The sequence below is a fragment of the Melitaea cinxia genome, chromosome 20 (assembly GCF_905220565.1).
Source record: "Melitaea cinxia chromosome 20, ilMelCinx1.1, whole genome shotgun sequence".
Lineage (NCBI taxonomy): Eukaryota > Metazoa > Arthropoda > Insecta > Lepidoptera > Nymphalidae > Melitaea > Melitaea cinxia.
Genome location: NC_059413.1, coordinates 2,379,229 through 2,402,073, shown reverse-complemented (window position 1 = coordinate 2,402,073; position 22,845 = coordinate 2,379,229). Strand labels below are relative to the sequence as shown.

Below are 22,845 nucleotides of genomic sequence, written 5' to 3'. Positions count from 1 at the left end.
TCAACGTTTTAGACGATAGCAGATCATATCCTACTTTTTCTTTATATTTTTTTCTCGAACTAATATCAATTTTAATGCCAGCTGTATATTTTTTATTATTATTTTTTAATTTTCTATTAGAATTATCACATTCACTTTTCTCTGCGCCAATAGACGTTTCATGCGCTCCAGTGACTGCATTAAATTTGTAAGATGAATCGTCATTTTTACTCAAAGTATCTAATATTTGGCTCGACGACTTATTTTCTTGTATACAATAATTTTTGGAACGTACATTCGAATGTCGCGGTACGACTCGTTCACTCAGCATCCTCATCATCGCAATACTTCGATCGTAGTAGCGATCGAGGCCCTCGTACCAGCTATTGACGCTGTTCACCCAGAGCGGCGGCAGGCCGGGCTCGCCGGGCGGGGCGGGGCGCGGGGCGGGGCGCGGGGCGGGGGTACGCACCTGGTTGGACGCGGTGGTGGTGGTGACCGCGCGCCCCGAGCACACGCTGCCGCTGCCGATCTCGAGCGTCGCGCGCGCCGTGTACGTCATCGGGAACGACGGCTTGCTCCTCCTGCGGGCCAGCGCTCACGTTACCCTCGTCTGCCACTACGACGCTAACGTATATAAGACCATACCCTCGCGTGTTTGATGAAAACGAACCGGTACGTATGCAAGAAGAATACATATATCGACATATATCTGCTCAAATCGCGCCCGCACGACGTTAATTAATTAATGAAATAAATGAAGAAGGCAAGTAAGTTCCGCACGAACCGTCCGCTCAGCGCGTAAGCACGGTTAGGCTTGCAATGTACACGTCTCGCATACGGCCCGGACCGTCCCGCTCGGGCGCTCGGCCAGTGGGTGGGTGGTACCTGGGCGCGTCGTCGGCGGCGGGCGGCGCGCCGGCGTCCCCGGCCGACACGCGGCGCTCGGCCAGCGGCGGCGGGTTGACGCAGCGCACGGTAGCCAGGTACCCGCCCCGCGCCGCCTCCTCGCCCAGCATGAACGCTGCGGGCGGACGTGGCGCTGTACTCCCGCTTACACAAGGGGCGTCCATTGATCGCGTGGGGCTCAGGGGGGGGAGGCACAAAATATCTCAAATGAACATATCAAGTGTATATATTTTTCGTTGAAGATATATTTCCAAGCCGTATATACCTTTCAATGTTTGTCTGAAAATTTGTATCTCGATGCTTCATTTTCAGAAATTTAATCTATATTCAGTTTCTACAAGTGTCAATTTACTTTGCACAAAAAAAAAGACAGTATGAGTACTTGAGGGTAGTCTTAAATCTCACCACATATCACCAAATGGGAGTAGGGGTTTAAAAATGTTGCGAAAAACATGACGCGATTAATGGACGACCCTTAATTATTTTTTTCGTAATTAAAAAAGTATCAACTTAAGTTTTGTTACAAAGAACAGCCGACAACAGATAGAGAACGACAATCGTAGTACAAAACGAGTGTGCACTCGGCACAGGTCGCGAGTTCGATCCCGACAGAGGGCAACGTCGGTAGCGCGTGTGGGAGTGCCGTACAGGTGTCGACGCCGGAGGGCAGGCTGCCGCCGTGCAGCGCGCGCGCCGACACGCTGGCGGGCGGCGCGGCGGGCGCGCGCGCGCGTCGCGGCGCCGCCTCGCCCGCCATGGCCGCCACCAGGTCCTGCGGGCGGGAGGGGCGTGGAGTCGTTGCTTGCACACAAAACGTGACATTGATACACAATCACTGAATACATATCTATACTAATATTATAAAGAGGTCAAGTTTATAACTTTGTTTGTATGTAGGGGGTAATCTTCGCTAATACTGATCCGATCATGAAAATTCTTTCAATAACAGAAAGCTACACTATTCAGGAGTGACATAAGCTATATTTTATTGTAATTAAACAAAAAATTCAATAAATAAGAAAAAGATTAATATATAATATCAAAATGGTAAATAAACAAGCGCCATCTATCACCACTTAGAAAGTAATTTATTAGTCTTTCGACGTTATTAATTTAGTCTTATTTTAGTCTATCGACGACGTTTTCTCGATTTTTGATAGATGGCGTTGGAGCAACATATTATTTATTTAAGTGCTATAAAAGTAATCGATTACCGTATGCTTGTTTGTATTCCTAATTGTACAATATAACAACAATACCATATTAGCGTATGTCTGATAATGCCTCGTATTTTTAGTTATTTACGTTACTTATTATTGATTTTTCCCCCTTAATATGTGCACACTTCTAATCGCTGCCACTGTATCATGTCCAGTACCCAAAGGTTATCTGGAAGAAATCGCTCTTTAGCGATAAGATCGCCTTTGTACATCTTCTATTGTATCTTTCTTTATATGTGTCTGTATTTTGGTGTACATTAAGAACAAATAAATAAAAATAAATAAATAAATACATATAAATATACCAAAAATATAAAGAACATAAAACGCACAAATGTTATAAAAAAAAAATACAGATACATTATTTTTATTATAACCCATTTTTACTAGTCGAACTCACTTAGGGTACGTCTCGGGAAAATTTACTTGGAGATAAAACTCTATAAAGACGATGATAGTGTTCCGCTTATACGTGAATCTCAATGACAAATATTTTACATAGTTCTACACATATAATAAATTTTTAAATAAATAAATAAATGTAGTCAGTTCTTTAGAATGTACATTCTTCCAAGTAATAGCGTCGAATGGGCAAAGTTGAAAAACAACGTTCGAAACTTCTTAGATTATCACAGACTTCGCTGAAATTTATATCACATGCAGGGCTTGATTGTATTGATAAAGATTAAAATAAATATCAAGTTATCGATACAACATTTTGTCGACATACGTGTTTAGGCCAAATCGCGCCTTAGAGCGATTGCCTTAGGGTTTAGTTTAACCGTGGCTCTGTCATTTATTACTTATGATTTTGTAATACCATTTCGCTGCGTTAGCGACGCTTTTTTCTGTATGGGCTTCATCGGTGATATCGCCAGGTGGCACGGCCCCCCGCCGTCGCCGCCGCCCGCGCCGCTTAGCTTCGAACAGTCTCGAATTCGCTCGGCACGGTGTGGCTGTATCGCTTCTTGACGGCGGGCCGGTTCGCTTTGTTAGAACTATTGTTTTGCGCGTGCCTCGTGGTTTATTAACTACTTACTTTTTACTGCTACTTTTTAATTGCTGTGCTTATAAATTAACTGTAAATATTTGTTGTTGTGCTTGTGACTGTAACTGCTTGTGTTTTTCTTATAATTAATTCTGTGACCGGGGTTGTCTACTCGCTGTCGAAGTCTGGGGGCCTGGGGCCTCCCTTTCGGGGACCGTCAGGACACCTACTTACACCCAACGTCACACTACACCACACGACCTACACACTTTCCCTGGCGATCTTCGACCTCAATAGACCCTAGCTGCTCTTCGACGGTGAGTTCAATTTCATTACTATTTTCAACCCTCTTTTTTTTTGTGTATTTGATTGCTCACGCCGCATATCCCGATTGCCATTGGTATTCCGTACCCGACCCTAGGCAGTCCGCCGGGAGGTCGCTGATGGGCCCCGACCTCTGAGGCTCTGCTGGACTGGCTAGGGCCGTAACATTTGGTAGCAGAGCGTGGTTACCACGCCTTGAGCTGCGTGAGTTTAACTGATAGGGGTTATATTTGTTTAGTGTATTTATATTTTTAGTAGCTTCGGGTAGGTTTAGCCTGTGTGACACATCCCTGTTTATATTTTTTTTACTGTTTATATATTTTTTACTGTTATTACTGTAATTATTGCTGTGATTTGTATCTGTATTTTTTATTGTTGTATTGGTTGTTGGAATTTATATCACTGTATTTGTTTATTATATCTGTATGATGCCGTCACACAGGCAACCCAAGGCACCTGCACTGATCATTCAGGAGCAGCTGCGCTGGGCGTCGCATGCCCACACTCTGATAGGGCGCGCCGACCGAGTGCATAATTTGGCGCAGCGGGCGGATCAGGTTAGGGATCGGCTAGCCGTGGTCGAGGACGCATACTCGGAGCTTCTTTCTTCGGACGTGGAAAGCGGAGTCAAGGACTCCGCGACTCAGGATTACGAACAGTTCGTCAACCTCACGGACGAGTTGATTGAGGCAAGGGGCAGGCTGGCGCGTGAGGCTCGTGAGAGCCGGATGGAGGGGCTGGCGATGTTGGAGTCTCCGCGGCGGAAGCCAGCTCAAGCGGAGCTGTTAGGTAGGTTGCCCACCCTAGACTTGCCCAAGTTCTCGGGTACTCTTGGGGAATGGCTGGCCTTCATAGGCCTTTTTGATAGCCTAGTCCACGCCCGAGGGGACTTGTCCCTCGCTCAAAAAATGGCGTACCTACTCTCTTCCCTTGAAGGAGAGGCCCTTGCGGTCGTTGGTCACTTGAGGTTGGCCGACGACTCCTACTTGATCGCAAGAGACCTCCTCGAGAGGAGGTACGCAAATACCCGGCTACTGGCGGACGAATATGCTCGACAACTCCTCAACCTCCCGCTACTTAAGGACAAGGCGAGACTACGTCAGGACATTATCAACCCTGTCGTGGTCGCGTGTAACTCTCTAAGGCGTCTGGAGCTTCCGGTCGACGAAGGGGCCGGGGGATCGTTTTTGTTGCTCCACCTGGTACTGTCCCGCCTACCCCTCGATCTGCGGATCCACTTTGAGGAGAGGTATGGCGGGGACGGAGCCGACCACATTCCGTCCTTTAAAGATCTGCTGCTCTTCCTCGAGCAACAGTGCAGGCAGGTCACAAACGCGGCGGGCGCCGCCGACACCTCCAGGGCACCTGAAAGGCGGAACCCGCCGGGGAGGTCACCGCCGACTCCGCGGAAGCCTACTGGAGCTTCTTCCGGAGGCCGCCGCCCTCTCCCTACGTATACCGGCCTAGTGGCCAGGGAGGCTCCTCCGTGCAACTACTGCCGCGGGTCGGAGCACCGATCCGTGGCTTGCCCGAAGCTGTGGGCTAAGCCCGCAAAGGCGAGGCGGACCATAGCTCGGGAACGCCGCTGGTGCTTTTCCTGTTTGGAGCGGCACCTTCAGAGAGACTGTCCGCACCAGCAGCCCTGTCCGCACTGCTCGGGTCCCCACCATGAGGTCTTATGCCTGGGCCCGATCAGCGCTCCCCCTCGCGTCCCTGCCGACCGCGCCTCCGCCACGGGCGGGGGCGCTCGTCAGCACCTTCCGGCGCATGACGCTCCTCGCTCGCCCACCAACTACAGCCCCCCAGGCCCGAACAAGGGACATTCCCCTGATCAGTTGGGGGGTCACCCTTCCAGGGGCGGGGGGGTCTGCACCCCCCCTCAGCTTGTTGAGAGAGAGTTTGCAGCCACTCAGCGGTCGTCAAGACCGCTGTCTCCCCCCTTAGCTGAGTGGCCACGACTGGAGCGCCACCCTCCCCCCCTTGGTCGGGGTCAGCGGCCTTACCAGGTCCCTAGGACTTCTTACCTGTCCCGGTCCGCGAGGCCGGGGCCCACCGAGTTCCGGGCCTATCCGCTCAGTGCTACCTCGCCGCCGGTAGTCGAGCTGCCGCCTGACTGCCGCTACGAGGACCCCCGGCGCGAGGACTGGCACGATGGAGGCAGCTCCGACTAGGTAGCTGCCGCCCTAGCTCCCACCACGGCCACCTCCACTGAGCCTTTAAGCCGTCAACAGTCCGTCTGTCAAACTGTCCTTTTGCCGACGGCCTCAGTGCAGGTGTACAACCCGAGGGGCGACTGTCTAACAGTTCGCGCCTTATTGGACTCGGGTTCACAACGTTGTGTTGCCTCTACTTGGTTGGTGGGAAGACTAGGGCTCCCCTGGAGCTCTGAATCACGTCGAATGGTAGGCATCGGAGGCGTGGAGCCTCCTGCTCCTAGGGGAAGAGCTGAATTAGTATTTGGTCCTGCTAGCGAACCTCTTCGCATACTAGTTAGGGTAAATGTCCTCGATGACATAGTAGGTTCTCTCCCTACCGTCCCCTTGAATGACAGCGCTGTTCGTTGTGCGTCGGGATTGAAACCGGCAGACCCGCAGTGGTACCAACCGGGCCCTATCGATTTGTTGCTGGGTGCTGACGCGCTGGGACTTATTGCGTTGGGCGAGATACGAGCCCTACAGCCCAATGGGCTGTCGGCCCTGTCCACTGTATTTGGGTACACCTTCTTTGGCCCGGTTCTATGGTCTCCACCTTCTCAAACTGCCGATGCGCTCTCTCTTGTAGGCGTGTCCCTCTCGGACGTAGTCCAGCGGTTCTGGGAAATCGAGGAGCCGCCACACGCGGCTCGAGCCAACCCTCTTGACCGTGAGTGCGAGTTGTTCTATCAGAACAATACCGGCCGTCGTGTCGACGGTCGCTTTGTCACTCGTCTACCTTTTCTCAACCCACGGCCCTCTTTGGGCCAATCTCGTACCCTGGCCGAAAAGAGGCTTCTGTCCATGGAGCGCCGCATGCGGCGCGACCCAGCCTTTCGCGACAAATATGTCGCCTTCATGCGCGAATACCAAGAGCTGGGTCACATGTCCCCTTCCAACTTCGATTGGCGCTCACAGGAGCACTACTTCCTCCCTCACCATGCGGTCTTGCGGACCCCGGAGAGCAAAATTCGCGTGGTATTCGACGGCTCCGCCGCCACGTCCAATGGCGTGTCCCTGAACCAATGTCTCCACTCTGGCCCTAAACTGATAAAGGACATATCCGACATCTTGACCCACTTCCGTCGGCACCAGGTGGTCTTTGTAGCCGACATTCGAATGATGTTCCGCCAATCTGTGGTCCATCGCGATGACCGTCGATACCAGCTCATTTTGTGGCGCGAGAATCCCAGCGACCCGATACGTGTGTTTGAGCTGAACACTACCACTTATGGACTCCGGTCCAGCCCGTATATCGCCATGCGAACCCTACTTGAGCTCGCCGAGAGGGAGCGTCTACACTACGCTCGGGGGGCTTCTATCCTGGAAACTTCTGTCTACATGGACGACATCTGCACTGGAGCCTCATCTGTCGAGGAAGCTCTCGTATTGCGGGACGAATTGATTGCCATCCTGAAGTCCGGCGGTTATGAGTTACGCAAATGGCTATCGAATTCCCCTCATCTTTTGAAAGATCTACCGGGAGAGGATCAACAGGATCCTCATCTTTTTGAGCACCCCGACAATCCTAATTTGCTGACTGTGCTGGGTATCCAGTACCAGCCTGTCCAAGATTCCTTCACGTATCGAGTTGAACTCGATCCCTCTCCTAAAACATGGACCAAGCGTTCCGTACTGTCCACAGTAGCTCGCACCTTCGATCCAAATGGATGGATCACTCCGGTCATTTTCTTGGCCAAATGCTTTCTTCAAAAGCTCTGGCTAGCCGGGCTGGGCTGGGACGAGCCTCTTAATGGTGCTCTCTTGCGAGAGTGGCTCTCTATTGTGTCCTCCCTCCCGGACATCAACCGAGTCTCAATGCCAAGGTGCTTCCTTCCTCCAGGGAGATGCCGGGCTACCCTGCATGGATTCTGCGACGCCTCTGAGAAGGGCTATGCAGCTGTGGTGTACTTGCGGACTGTAAGCTCGTCTGGCCAGACCGCGGTCCATCTCGTACTTGCCAAGAGCAAGGTTGCTCCCATAAGGTCCCGCCTGACGATCCCCAAATTGGAGCTGTCCGGAGCCGCTCTTCTCACGCGACTTCTCAACCACGTCCACTCGTCTCTGAACTCCGTAATCGACATTACGGACGTCTATGCTTGGTCGGACAGTGAGATCGTACTTTGTTGGCTCAGAGCTTCCCCTCACAACCTGGAAGTTTTTGTCGCGAATCGCGTGTCGCAAATCCAGAACTCAGAGACGTCTCTAAACTGGAGACATGTACCGGGGGAATTAAACCCGGCAGACTGCGCTTCTCGCGGCTGCGAAGCCCCCTCTTTGATCGACCACCCGCTGTGGTGGGAACCCAATTGGTTGACTGAGTCTCCTTCAGTCTGGCCCCAAAATAAATTATCTGAACCACTTGAATTGCCTGGCCTACGAGCTCGAGTAGGAGTGGCCAAGGATAAGCCCACTCAGGATTTCTCCCTGCTAGAGCGCTACAGCTCCCTCGATAAACTTTTAGGAGTGACTGCTTGGATGCGTCGATTCGTCCGCAATTCGAGAGACCCATCCACCCGAATCTCTGATTCGGTTTTGTCCCCTGGCGAGCGTCACGAAGCCTTAATGTATTGGACCCGTATGGTTCAATCCGAGCACTTTGAGCCCGTTATTGAAACTCTAAGGCGGGGCTCCGTTGTCAAGGGCGCCTTGGGCCGTCTGAACCCCTTTCTGGACGACGCCGGGATGTTGCGCGTGGGTGGACGTCTGAGAAATTCCCAATTGCCCTACGGGGCTCGACATCCGTTATTGCTCCCTAAAGATGGCCCTTTTGTTCGGTTGTTGGTCACTTACCATCACCTTAAGAATGCTCACGCTGGCTGCAATGCCCTTTCAGCCATTTTGCAGCGGGAGTTTTGGATTTTGGCAGGCCGACGCACCATCCGGAGCGTCATCTTTAAATGTATCCCGTGCTACAAACTGAAGGCCGCCATTTCTCACCCTATGATGGGCGACTTGCCAGCCGATCGCGTCACTGCCATCCGACCATTCGCTGGAGTCGGAACTGATTTTGCTGGCCCTTTCCTAGTCAAGTCGTCCCACCTTCGTAACGCGCGATCACATAAAGCCTACCTGTGCGTGTTCGTATGCCTCTCCACTAAGGCCGTTCATCTGGAACTTGTAAGTGCCCTCAGCACTGAGGCCTTTGTGGCCACACTAAGCCGCTTTGTGTCTCGCCGTGGGGTCCCTGACCTGATCCGATCCGACTGCGGAACCAATTATAAGGGCACGGATAGATATCTGAACGAAGTTGTGGACTTCCTGTCTAGCAACAAGACTTATTTAGGTACTGAGATGTCAAAGCGGGGCATCCAGTGGAAGTTCGACCCTCCTGCCTGCCCGCACTGGGGCGGTATTTTTGAGGCGGTAGTTAAAGTTGCAAAAACGCATCTCCGTCGCGTTATTGGCGAAACTATTCTGACTTTTGAGGAGCTTGCTACTGTATTCTGCAAGATTGAGGCGGTACTCAACTCTCGGCCCCTTGGCCCCCTATCGTCCGATCCAAATGATTTGGAGGTCCTAACCCCTGGTCACTTCCTGATTGGCCAGCCACTTAACGCCCTGCCTGAATACCCGTTTAAGGACGTAAAGTCCTCGCGTCTTAGTAGATTTGACCTGCTGCAACAGATGACCCAGAGTTTTTGGCATCGATGGTCCCTGGAGTACCTACATCTTTTGCAGCAGCGCGTTAAGTGGTCTGACAAGACGGACCCCCCTCAGGTTGGAGATCTCGTGTTGGTCAAAGAACCCAACGCTCTGCCATTGTACTGGCGCCGCGGTCGCATCGTTAAGCTATCATATGGATCGGATGGCGTGCCCAGGGTTGCCGAGGTCTTGGTCGGAGATTCGGTCTTGCAACGCGCCGTCGCGACTCTGTCTCGTTTACCAATTTGCTCGCGGACATAATGCCATTCTGTCCGGGACGGGGGATTGTTTAGGCCAAATCGCGCCTTAGAGCGATTGCCTTAGGGTTTAGTTTAACCGTGGCTCTGTCATTTATTACTTATGATTTTGTAATACCATTTCGCTGCGTTAGCGACGCTTTTTTCTGTATGGGCTTCATCGGTGATATCGCCAGGTGGCACGGCCCCCCGCCGTCGCCGCCGCCCGCGCCGCTTAGCTTCGAACAGTCTCGAATTCGCTCGGCACGGTGTGGCTGTATCGCTTCTTGACGGCGGGCCGGTTCGCTTTGTTAGAACTATTGTTTTGCGCGTGCCTCGTGGTTTATTAACTACTTACTTTTTACTGCTACTTTTTAATTGCTGTGCTTATAAATTAACTGTAAATATTTGTTGTTGTGCTTGTGACTGTAACTGCTTGTGTTTTTCTTATAATTAATTCTGTGACCGGGGTTGTCTACTCGCTGTCGAAGTCTGGGGGCCTGGGGCCTCCCTTTCGGGGACCGTCAGGACACCTACTTACACCCAACGTCACACTACACCACACGACCTACACACTTTCCCTGGCGATCTTCGACCTCAATAGACCCTAGCTGCTCTTCGACGGTGAGTTCAATTTCATTACTATTTTCAACCCTCTTTTTTTTTGTGTATTTGATTGCTCACGCCGCATATCCCGATTGCCATTGGTATTCCGTACCCGACCCTAGGCAGTCCGCCGGGAGGTCGCTGATGGGCCCCGACCTCTGAGGCTCTGCTGGACTGGCTAGGGCCGTAACAATACGAGTATAGAAGAATCAGTGCGATAATCAGCGGTTTCTCTTTTAACATCAATAATAATAATCAATATCAACACAATACACACACGGTCGTCTGTTCCTTAATCCCCAATCCCCCTAGGAGCTCTGGTCACCTTACTCACCAACAGGAACACAATACTGCTTGAAAACAGTATTATTTTGCTGTGATCTCCTGTAAGGTCGAGGTACTACCCCAGTCGGGCTGCTCCATATTTTGAGCAGGAAATTCCTGCTGTGCCCTACCTCAGTTAAAATATATATGTATGTATATAATAAAATATGGGTATTGGCAGTGGAAAGTTCGGTCCCTAAGAATATAACATTAGAAGATGAGAAGATGAGATATTAATTGAAGTGAGGCTTAACAGGAAATACTCTGCTCGAAATTTGGGGCAGCCAGGAAAAGTACCCCAACCTTACAGAAGATCGGAGCCATGTAAAACGGCTCCCCAGCGGTGAGGCGCGGTGAGGCGGTACGCACCTGCAGGCTGGAGTGGTGCTCGCGGCGCGCCCGGCCCCGCCGCGCGCCCCGCGCCGCGCCCAGCCCCCGCGCCGCCGCCTCGGACGCCTGCTCGTCCTGCTCTACCTCCTCCAGCAGCTCCTGCAATCACCGCATTCCCCTCTATATATATTCGCGGTGTCCCCTCGAACTCCAAACAGACAAGATTTTCCTTAATAAACTTCTATCAGGCCATAGCCTACTTTAAGTAGGTATGGCCCTGACCCATCGGGTCAAAACACAGATCCCAAGGGCGTAGTCCCTCGGTGATGACAGCCGGGTGGAGAGGCTATGCCTAAAAAGCCCGTACCCGGACAGGCCCGCAGGCCTGTCAGGAAGAGCCATTTCTCTCTCTCCTTTCTATACCGCGACGAACGTCTAGTGAATCATATTATAATAATTGTGTTTGCAGGCAAACGAAGAAAAACCGACTTCAATTATATCGACAAATAATACAACGTAGGTAGACGAAAAAATAGTCAAGTAAATACGCATTATCAAAGATTACTCCAAAAGTTGTAATCAGATCTCGATGAAATTTAAATGTGGCCACATGATGAACATCTGCTTTCGATTAAATTAAAAATCATCAAAATCGGTACACACAGTAAAAAGTTATGCGGATTTTCGAGAGTTTCCCTCGATTTCTTTGGGTCCTATCATCAGATCCTGGTTTCCTTATAATGGTACCAAACTAAGGATATCTTCTTTCTAACAAAAAAAAGAATTATCAAAATCGGTACATCCAGTAGAAAGTTATGCGGTATAATACAACGTAAGTCGACGAAAAAAGCGTCAAGTAAAAACGCATTATTAGATATAACTCGAAAAGTAGTTGTTAGATCTCAAATAAATTTAAATGGGACCAATTGACACACACCACCTTTCGATTAAAACAAAATTTGTCGAAATCGGTCCACCCGGTCAAAAGTTCTGATGTAACATACATAAAAAAAAAAAATGCAGTCGAATTGAGAACCTCCTCCTTTTTTTGGAAGTCGGTTAAAAATAGACACATTTCAGGAAAGCTAACGGAAATATATATTATTTTATATAAGATTGACACCTCTTGGCAACACGTAGGTAGGATTCACGCGAAATAATCAAAAAATTAATCGAATTTATACCTACCACGTAAGAATTAACGTAGTAAACTAGTAATTATTGACTTCCTTGGATATTCTCTTCAGCAGAATCTATCATATATATTAAAACGCTATGGTTAAGATTTTGCCTACCTTGTTATAAAAAACGTCGCAATAACTCCACATAATTCATATATCATTTTATAGATAATTGCTTGCTCTACCGACTACCGGCATCCACAAATAAAAAACTTTAACTATTTAAAAAGGTAGGTTGGGTATGTTTTAAGAAGGAGAAGGCCATTTTTTTCCTTAAATCAACGCAGGTGAAACCGCGGGGCCCAGCCAGTATTTATTATTTATCTTTGTTAAATTGAAATTGAGATAATAAGTACAAAAACGATTTGAGTTACGAGCCGAATCAATCAATCTATCAAATTAACTTAATACCTTGAACAGGTTGCTCTTGCCCTCGCGGTCTTTGGGACACTTGTAGGTGATAGCCTCATCAAGCAGCGCGCGCAGTTGACCGTCGTCGAGTGCCTCCACGTGTTTATTCTGCAAATAATGTTACAAAAATATATATTTAATACTATTCTATTCATATGGTTTACAAAAAAAAATATTTATAGTTTTTACATTAGCCGATTTAATATAAAGGACCTATGTTTCTCATTTGTACTTTGTTTAATTTTTATCTTCATTAGTTAACCCTAGTTATCCTTATGATTTTTTGCCTACTTCTCTTCTTCACTATTTACATCATACAAACTAATATTAACGTTTTCTGATACGTAACTCCGGAGCGTAAAATGGCGGTCTAAACAATTTAAGAAAAAAATGTATAATATGATCCCTAACTTGACCACTAAATATAACATGGACATACATAACATGTCTCCGTTGTGTTACACGTGGAAAACCATTAACCAAGTTTTAACAATTGACTAACTCGATGGTGCAGTGTGCTGCGACTCTCATTTCAAACCGCTTTCAGGAGGAAATCAAACCCACAACCAGCGGAACACGCGATTCGATTTCCGGTTAGTGGTTCGATTCCCGCATGGGCTACGGTGTAATAAAATATGTAATTATTTGTATATGTATTGTCTATATTGGTGGGCTGTTACCTATAACACAAGTATTAAGTTTATCCTTAGGAACTGACGATTTGTATGTACGTACGACGTACATACAAATTGTCAATAAATCAACGTATTAAAAAAAAACTTATTTAAAAAAAAACGTTTACATACATGATACCGTTGTTGGGACATCCTTTTAAGTAAGTGTTTTGCCTGTGTCAGGATGTCCCGCTCTTCCATATTCATACTTATAAAATAAAAACTTAACATTATCATAATTCAATCACAAAAGACAAAAAAAAAAGAGTTTATTTGTTATGTATTTGTATTGTATGTTAAATATGTTTATTTTTCTTTGTTCTTCAAGACGGGTTACTAGTTTAGAAGGTAAGGTAGACGAAGTAAGGATAACTGTAACCGAAACTATGGGATACCTACTCGGTATAAATAATTATCTGTAACCGTGACAGAGTCCGGACAATTTTTTTTTTTAGTTTGAAACAATTTTGTTTAGTGCTGCAGGCCTAGCATGCGCGCCACGACAAAATTTTGTCTACCCCTTTTCTCGTATTATCTCTCTATGTCTACAGTAGCTAACATGCGTGCACGCGATACTCTTCTCGTTACGTCAAGAAGAGATAATCATTAAATTTTAGTGATCTGTGATATTTATCTCTACGGAAGCTAACATGACATCGTAATTTTGTCGAATTTTGTCGTTTTAGGAAGAGAAACTTCTCGTCTTCAATATTATCGACGAGAAAGACGATAAATAAAAAATAAATAAAACCGGGTGCCTATTTTAATTTTAATAATAATAATAATAATACTTTATTTCAGACCAAAGTATAAGTCCATATTGGGTTAGTACAACAAGACAAGACAACATTCAGAATAAAAAACAAAACAAAATTATATTAAAAAAATCAATAACTAAAAATAAAATTAAATAGAATAAAAGTAAAATCAATAATCAAAAAAAAAAATTCAAAAATTCAAAAAATTTTAAAAATTAAAAAAAAAAAAAAAAAAAAACAAACAAACAATGCGTGATAGAATTACAATTATCTAATGTGCGACAAGATATAAAGCACAACCCGAACATATTGTTTTACATATATAATTAAATTCATTTACTTACGCCGTTTTATTTTCCATATTAGATTTTTTAAATTAGATATACACTTTTTATCTTAGCCAAAAGGCCGAGAACATTGTTAAATAAAACATGTGTCACTCGTTTGAAATTGGTCAATAACCTTGTAAATTCAACTTTACGACATAAGAAATAAGAATGATATTCAGTTGTGATTATGGTTGATAATGTTTCTCTACTCGACAAGGCGAAGTCTTCGGAAGAGAATTTTGTCTCTCGTAGTGCGCATGTTAGGGTAATCGAGAAAATACTCGATGTAGACATTATCTCTCTCTCTCGTCAAGAGATATCTCGTTGTATGCATGCTAGGCCGGCTGGTGTTAATATTACATAACAGTTTTGTATTTCAACAAAACAATTAACTATGTGTTGAATAAAATATACAGCGTAATATAATTAAGGATATATACAGCTTTTATACTGTAGCATTGGTACCTACCTACTTTGCACGGGTCGGCTAGTAACTAATAAAATATATATATATATATATATATATATATATATATATATATATGTTGCAGTCAGAACTCTTAACCAGTCAAAAGTACTATTGACAAGCGAAATCAGTCAAAAGTACTTTTGACTGGACAAGTTGGTCAAAAGTGGTTTTGACTGAAAATTATTGGTTATTAGTACTTTTGACTGCAAATTCGCGGTTAAAAATACTTTTGACTGACGCTCTCCGTCAAAAGTAGTTTTAACTGCAAAAAAGCGTCAGTCAAAAGCACTATTAACTCGATAGATGTGAATAAATTTAGTCAAATGATCCTGATAAACCATAATAAATTTATGCCCGCGATCTTCTTGCGACTGCATGTCAATCAGATCGACTTGGCAGCGGCTGTTCATTTCAGTGTGCAGGATCGGTTTCTAAACCTGACCCATCCTTTTCATGCTTTTCTTCCTTTGGCATAGTTCGCACATTGATAAATATATATTAATCATTTCTTTTGTAACATTAGCGTACTTTTTTGCCGTTTCATTCTTAAGTATATATTCTAAGATTTATATATATATATATATATATATATATATATATATATATAAATCTTAGTAATTTTTAATAAAGCATATGCTAATAATATTAAATGACATCGGGCGGAAAACAGGCTAATGGAGGTGGAGCGGTCGTGGAGTGAGCTGAAAAACTCCTTGCGGCGTGAGCGGTTTAATGGATCAAGGGATAATTTTCATTAAAATTAGTCTTATTGAATTATCTAATATTTAAATAAAAAATGAAGGACGAAAAAATATCGTCTGAATAAAATAAAAAATTGGAACACGGCGTACGAACTTTTACTGGGTAATCAACTTAAAAAAATGGAGGAGGTTCCCGATTCGACTGTATTTATTTATTATTGTATTTATTTATTTTATTTACAGTACATTGTTACATGTATATTACTACTTTTTTGTCGACCTACCTCATAACTTTATACTGTATGTACCGATTTTGTTGATTCTATTTTTAAACGAAATCGGGTATTTTTTTTAAGAGCTAACACCATTATTTTGAAATCGGTTAGAAACGAATCATTTTTATGTAGAAACCGGGCGTAAGTCTTGATGTTAGTCATCTAAACTTCAGAAATCGAAACTAATTATAAAATTTTAAATATATTGTGTAGGTAACGAAAACAATTAACAAATATCTTAATTAAAGGAGACCTATTTAATCGCACGTAAAATACATAATTAATACGATAATTTATGAAAACCCAAGGGTCTTAACCACACGCTGTAATAACGTCTAACATATTTTCTTTAATATAATTTTTTTTTTACGTTTTCTCATGGTCCTTATACATATTTATAGGTCTATTAACTGCCACATCAGAACTGATATCATAACCTAAATAAGCAATTTACTTGCCCTAAAGCTTTAATAATAATAAAAAAATCATTATTTATAAAATAGCTATCGTGCATACGTTAGTGACGTGTCAATGACCCAGTCACCTGAGTTTTACAGATAAGTAGGTTATTTATAGACTCTACCCACGTCTTCTCGATTATTTTCAAATGTGTTTTGTTTTAGTTTTAAAGTTATGTAGTAATGAGCTGTACTTACTACTGCTTCATTTTTTTCACGTATAATTTTGGCTATGGTATATACATATATATTCTTTATTGCAATTAAAGAAAAAAGAAACAAGTAAAACTCATAATTACAAAGAAAGTTGGTAAGAGCGAACTTATGTCTAGAAGAGATCTCTACCAGTCTATCAATGGTGATGACAATTGCTGGTATCCCTAAACGAAAGGACGGAACGTTGTATATACTACGCAAAACCCTTTGATATAATTATATCAAAACAATGTATGGTGGTGGAATTATTCCTATTTCCTAGGTATACAACAAAATCCGCGAGATCACATATCTTGGTGTAGATTATAATACTAATCTAATATATAAAATTCTCGTGTCGCGGTGTTTGTAGTTAACCTCCTCCGAAACAGCTTAACCGATTCTCATAAAATTTTGTGTGCATATTGGGTAGGTCTGAGAATCGAACAACATCTATTTTTCATCCCCCTAAATGTTAAGGGTAGTCCACCCCTAAATATTTTTTATAATTTTGGACCAAATTTTATATTTTTATTTTATTATGATTTGGCATTGCAAAATACACACAACCATAAATTTTCACCCTTCTATCACCAACCCCTATTTTTAATAGCGTTTAGCGGCAGAACAACGTTTGCTAGGTCAGCTAGTTTACACTATATAATTTAAACGAATGTCTTATGAGTTACAGCCGAATGAAAAAATGCGCTCGAAAATATTATTGAGGTAAGGATGAAAATATCCTGTTCAAAATATTATCTATTTATTATTATTATTAAACTCTGTAGAAACCCTGCTAGGGGTGTACCTAAATCTTACAGGAGATCAGCTAAATAATATTGCTCTCAAGCAGTATTGTGTTCCTGTGGTGAATAAGGTGGCCAGAGCTCCTGGAAATAGTCAAGTTTGGGGGGTTGGTACGATACTTCTGGTGTTAAAGGCGTAGGCTACGGTATCCGCTTACCATCAGGCTTGTTTACTACTGTAGTCGATAAAAATCTTCAATCACTGCTGTTGCTGAGATCAATACAGCGTACCAATTCAAGGTCGGGGCAGGCAACTAGTTGTATTATATTTACAAACAAGCGAATAAAATAAGTATATCTATGCGGATTTGATGCTAATAAAGTTTCGCTTACTCTGGAGTGTTCGATATAGGTAACGGTTATGAAGTGAGCGATAAGATAATGAACTGTCGTAAATAAAAAGTTGTCGATAACATACTATTCGAAGTTTTAGAGCGCTGGCTACATGGTAATGTAGGTACAATCAAATTATTCGGTTTTTTAGTTATTCCATTTTTATTTAAATAAACACCAGGACCCTTTAGGATTTACTCGTGCCGAGGGTACTAGTAGACTATAGTTTGGACGTTTGTTATTGAGTATTGTGTTTGTTTCAGCCGAATAGCCAGTGCCGCGGCCGCAACACTGACTAATCCTTCTCCTACATGTACAAAGAGCCAAATGCCCAGCAATGGGATGTTATAGGCTAAATCGTAATCGTGAGTTTTATTTTTATAAAGAACAGGCGACAAACTTCGAAGTTACTCTTTTCAAAAAACCGTCTATCGTTATAAATTTTATAATATCTTGCATGAAACCGAATAATATGCATCAAGTTATTTTGGCAATAGTATAGGAAAACTGTGTCATCAATCATTAGTAATTCAAGATTTTAAGGCTACCCCGCACCCCACACAAGAAATCATTTGGAACCATAACTTTGACTTAAAAAACCTAAATACTTAAGCATATATTTTTACATATACATAACAATGTAACAACTAATGATATTATAGCAGTTATGTAAACTAATATTAACCGCCGCCCTAGCGTCGAGTGTATTTCGTTTTGTATATAAGAATGTCTAAGAGAATTAACAAACCATCGCATTACGACGTACCATTGCATTGCAATTACAACGACAGTACTAACGAAACTGTTACATGAGATGCGAAAGTAAAATACACGAAAAAAAAAGATTTTCTAATTAGTGCAGCCGTACGTAACTTGGGCGCTTATATGCATTTCAGCGATTCACTTTTATTAAATATAGATAGATTTAGATATTAAATATATATATGCGTTAGCGCAACGGTCACAGCACTGGTTTATGGCAGTAGCGCTGGCGGTTGCGAGTGAGATCCTGTGTGATCCTGACATAGGAGTTATCCTAATGTGGGGCGTTGAGTTTGAGACGTTTATTTTTTATTTATTTATATAAATTGGCACGCCTTGTACAAATACATCGAAAACGAAAACACAGCGAGAAGTAATTGGGTCAATAGGTTCAATGTCTATAGAAAACGCTTATTAAAGCAAAGCCTGCAACAGACGCGTAACTAATTTCGCAATTTTGTTTCGGTCGATTGGATGCTGAATCATTACAATCAAGGTTCCACGGACATATCCTACAGTTGACAATTTATTTATCTAATAAATCAAATATAATAATTAATTTAAGTAGAAAAACAAACGTTAGTTTTATTAATAATTCATTTTTTTTCTTTTTAAGTAGATATAATTTGTGTTACAGACTCTCGTATATTTAAAATTTTTTGTTTGGTTGTATCGAAATACACTATTTTTTTGTTTATATATTTAGTTACGAGACCGTGTGTAATTTTAACGTCTGCGGCTTATGTGATTATCCTAAACAAATACCTCTTTTTCTTTCTATATTTAAATATCAATCAATAAACGAGTATACCAAAAAGAACTAAATGCAAATGCATAATTTTAAAATGTACCGAGTATTCAGGAATACTAATTATTGTATGATGATGATGACGAAAATAATGTCCTCTTTGACGCATCCGTCAAAGGAATCTATGGAGTCAGTCCTCTGAAATGTTAGCGGAGTAGACTCGAAATCCCATTTTCTTTTAAAATTTTTACCAATTTCGGGTTATTGTTATCTTGTAGGAGATTACACAAACACGATTACTGTCTGATTACAGTCGCATTATAACAATGTTGTGCAAACCTTTAATTTAAGTGCATAATTTTATAACGAGGTGGTACTGTTTAAATGTATAAAGTTGATTTATGTACATAGTAGGTATGCCTTTATTAAATAAATAGATATATAATCGGAAAATTATTTTGGCATGATACCTTGTGTATACGTGGCACTCTTCTAGGATGTTGAACCTGCCACATAACAGCGTCGGGTGACCAGTGAATGCAAAGAAAAAACCTCAATGTCTGTAGCTAAAACTGTAAATTTTCATTTTTTGTCTGTCGTCTGTATTTTGGCCACCCGTCACGCTTAAACTACCAAAAAGTTTTACATTAAACCTGGCATGATTTGAGTTCGTATTCTGAGCTAGGACACTATGAACTGAAGGATTTTTTTAAATATATTATTATATTTATATTATTTGTAATTCATAAGCGTATAGTCCTATTTTATTTATTGTTTTGTTGTTAAAAAGGATTTTGTGTAACAGATATTTTGAGGTCTTTGGAAGGATTAATCCTTACTCACAACAATATAATATACCCTCCCCTTGTTTTTACGTGTATTGAATTTTTTATATTACAGGTTAACTTTTCGTATCACAGTAACAGAAAGGCGTGCAGTCTTAGCTGTAGGAGTATGGCCGCGAGCCAAATACCCGTATATTTACGCGACAAACTGTCTCGAGTCTCGATGTTTCCTTTTCGGTTTCTTCGTTAAAACTGAACATCTTTGCAATTTTGTCAAAATTTTCTACATTCCTTACAATTAACATGAATTTTGTTTTAAATCAATATCCACAAAAACATAGTAACATTTCACGTGTATCAAAATATTAATAATGGTTTTATCAAACAATACCGGGATCAAGAAGAACCCACAAAGTTGTCTTCGAAGGAGTTACTAGCCATTGCCAATCGAAGTGCAAAAGCATTACAACGAATAATCCGCATACCAAGTACTAGTAATAAGATATTTCGGAATTGGGTCCGACGAGACTCACTATTTAAAGTTGGACATTGGCTTTGTCAGGGGGTTGTGAGTTCAAAGGCGGATTTTAAGACTTAATACATCAGGCATCAGGATTTCCCTAACATAATGACGCCTACGTTGGGACCTCGATACTGTTTGCCTTTCAACCGTGACCGACGCCAACACCATTACGATCGCTGTCTTTATCCATGTATGAGAAGAATCGGAGCTTAATCTAATACGTTACTCCACTGCGTTACATTAGTATGAAGTAGAACTTTCAATAAATTAGAATTATGACAGTTACTTTGGTAAAGACAGTAACAAGGGTTCATAATGTAATACCAAGGCTTGCTCGGGGCTCCAGAACGAACCATGATGCTCTGATCTGTAATCCTCGTATCTCTCCCAAAGTTTTATTGAATCTCCTATTGTTTTCTTATAGTTCACTAAACACTAAAACACAGCACATTGCTTCTGTTTGGTTTCAGAGATAAAACAATATGATTTCGTGAACTACTGCAATACTAGGCCTCCCCATGTTCGTACCAAGCATTCTCTGCAGTCCCCATCCAGTCCCCACCGGCGATAGCGGCTGCGGATAGTCTCATTTCTGATCCTATATTTTGAGAGACCTTAAGCATAGTCCGTTCCAATGAATCCGTGAAATAAAAATAAAACATCAGTCATATCGAGTGACGTGCCTAACACGTACTACTTGGAATAAAAAGATAAAAATCGCGACATACATTTAGGTAGTTCACAACAATACTTATAAACGCAAAACACGTATTTAATTACTCAAATATTATTATCTCTTATCAAATATATTCTAGCAATGCCCGTGCGAATAATACGCCCTAATAATTTTAATAATTAATTAATTTACAAAAACAAAAGCAATAATAATTTTGCTGTGGATGCCGCTGCCGGTAGAGCAAGCAATCTATAAAATGATATATAAATTATGTGGAGTAATTGTGAAGTTTTTTTGAAAAAGGAAGGCAAATATCTTAACATTGGCATATTAATATATGTGATTATACGTCTATAATAATTTGAAAAGGTAAAATGAAAGTCATATATAACATTTAAAAATATATTAAAATACTAATTACCATTAATATATGTTAATGGTTAATAAGCAGGAATTTGTTAAAATTGCCGCACTCTTCTTGATTGATACTGAAAAAATTTCACATTTACGTCCCCAACATTATTATTGTGAAGTGCTTTAAATATCTCAATCATTAAAAGATAATGCGCTCATTATATAGATAAAAATTGAATCGCAAAATGTGTTGCTAAGCGCAAGACTCGAGAGCGGCTGGACCAATGAAATTTTTTTTAACCGACATCTAAAAAGGAGGAGGTTCTCAATTCGACAGTATTTTGTAAAAATTGTATGGTTACCTCAGTACTTTGAATGGGTGAGCGAAAGATAGTGCGCGTCATGTGGTCCCATTTAAATATAATTTAGAGCTGATAAGTATTTTTCGAGATATATCTAATAATACGTATTTACTTGATTTTTCTTCGACCAAGTCTATCCATACCGCATAGCTTTTTACTCGATGTGCCGATTTGAATGATTTATAATCGAAAGTTGATGCTTGTGTTGTGGTCCAATTTGAATTTGGCACGAAATTCGCTGAGTCAGCTTGATGAAAATGATGAAAAAATGAAAAAAATATTTATTTCAGTATCATCGAGATATTTTACGCATTATGATCGACTCCCTCAACTAGGTGCAGAAAGCACCTGAGCCAGATGGAGCCGCTAAAGATGACATATAAATAAGTGCTTCTATCTCACAATAAGTTTATCCAAACGACCTCATCCCATAACTGTTTCAATTATAATTATTATCGCAAGCTTTTATCAAAGTGATAAAGAAATGCATTACTGCAGCTTATGGAGGTTTAATGGAAATGCGCACAGAGAGGTCAGGGTCGGCACGGGGAGGATATCCGGGACATATCGGGATCGATGAGCGCCTCCGTCGTGTAACGTTTCACTGTTTTCCGCGGCCACGTACACGATTTATTTAGTTTTTTGCTGTGTATAAAATACACGACCTACGTATAACTCTTTCATAGTTATAATTCTTTTCCGAAAAAAAAAATCATAAATAAAATCAAAAACTAGTAACAGGATTTCTTGAAAGTTGACTCGGTCGAAAATAATGCGCGTTTTTTTACGATAACCAGTGTGAAGTATTGGAATACTGCCAAAACATTTTGAAGTTTATAAGTTTCGTGGGTTCACCCCACGTTATTTACTCTGAATTGAATTATTTTCTTAATAACTTAAATTTTATTTTTTTATTAAAATATTAAATTTTATTCTGAAGTAAGTAATTATGATTGATTGTTCGATCTTCTACTGCTAAAACTATTAACTCTTTGTAATTAAAAATTATTTTCTACTTTTAAGTTCGATTAGCTATAAAAGCGTGGTTTTTCAGTTTTTTAAACTATAATTTATTCACGTTGAACTTGTTTTCCGCAATGCTTTTAGCATTTCTTAGTAGGTAATTTAAGGCATGAAATGGTAATGGAGAATCATAGACAGTAATTGGGATTTTGCTCCCAAACGTAAAAAAACTGACTTCAATTACATCGACAATACAACATAGGTGGTGGGTAAAACAGTCAATCAAATACACATCATTCAGGATAGGATATCTAAGATTATTAAGGATA

The 22,845-nt window shown here is 42.1% G+C and overlaps 1 protein-coding gene across 1 annotated transcript in view; it reads right to left on the bottom strand.

The window, feature by feature from the left end:
• The window catches only part of LOC123663628, a 41,415-nt gene that overhangs the window by 6,533 nt on the left and 12,037 nt on the right, over positions 1-22,845 (bottom strand). Inside the window, exons 3-7 of the mRNA XM_045598297.1 lie at positions 12,346-12,453; positions 10,816-10,912; positions 1,537-1,689; positions 868-1,003; positions 165-563 (exon numbers count right to left, since the gene is read on the bottom strand). Of these exons, the coding sequence (XP_045454253.1) occupies positions 165-563; positions 868-1,003; positions 1,537-1,689; positions 10,816-10,912; positions 12,346-12,453 (893 nt within the window). The remainder of the gene's footprint in view (positions 1-164; positions 564-867; positions 1,004-1,536; positions 1,690-10,815; positions 10,913-12,345; positions 12,454-22,845) is intronic.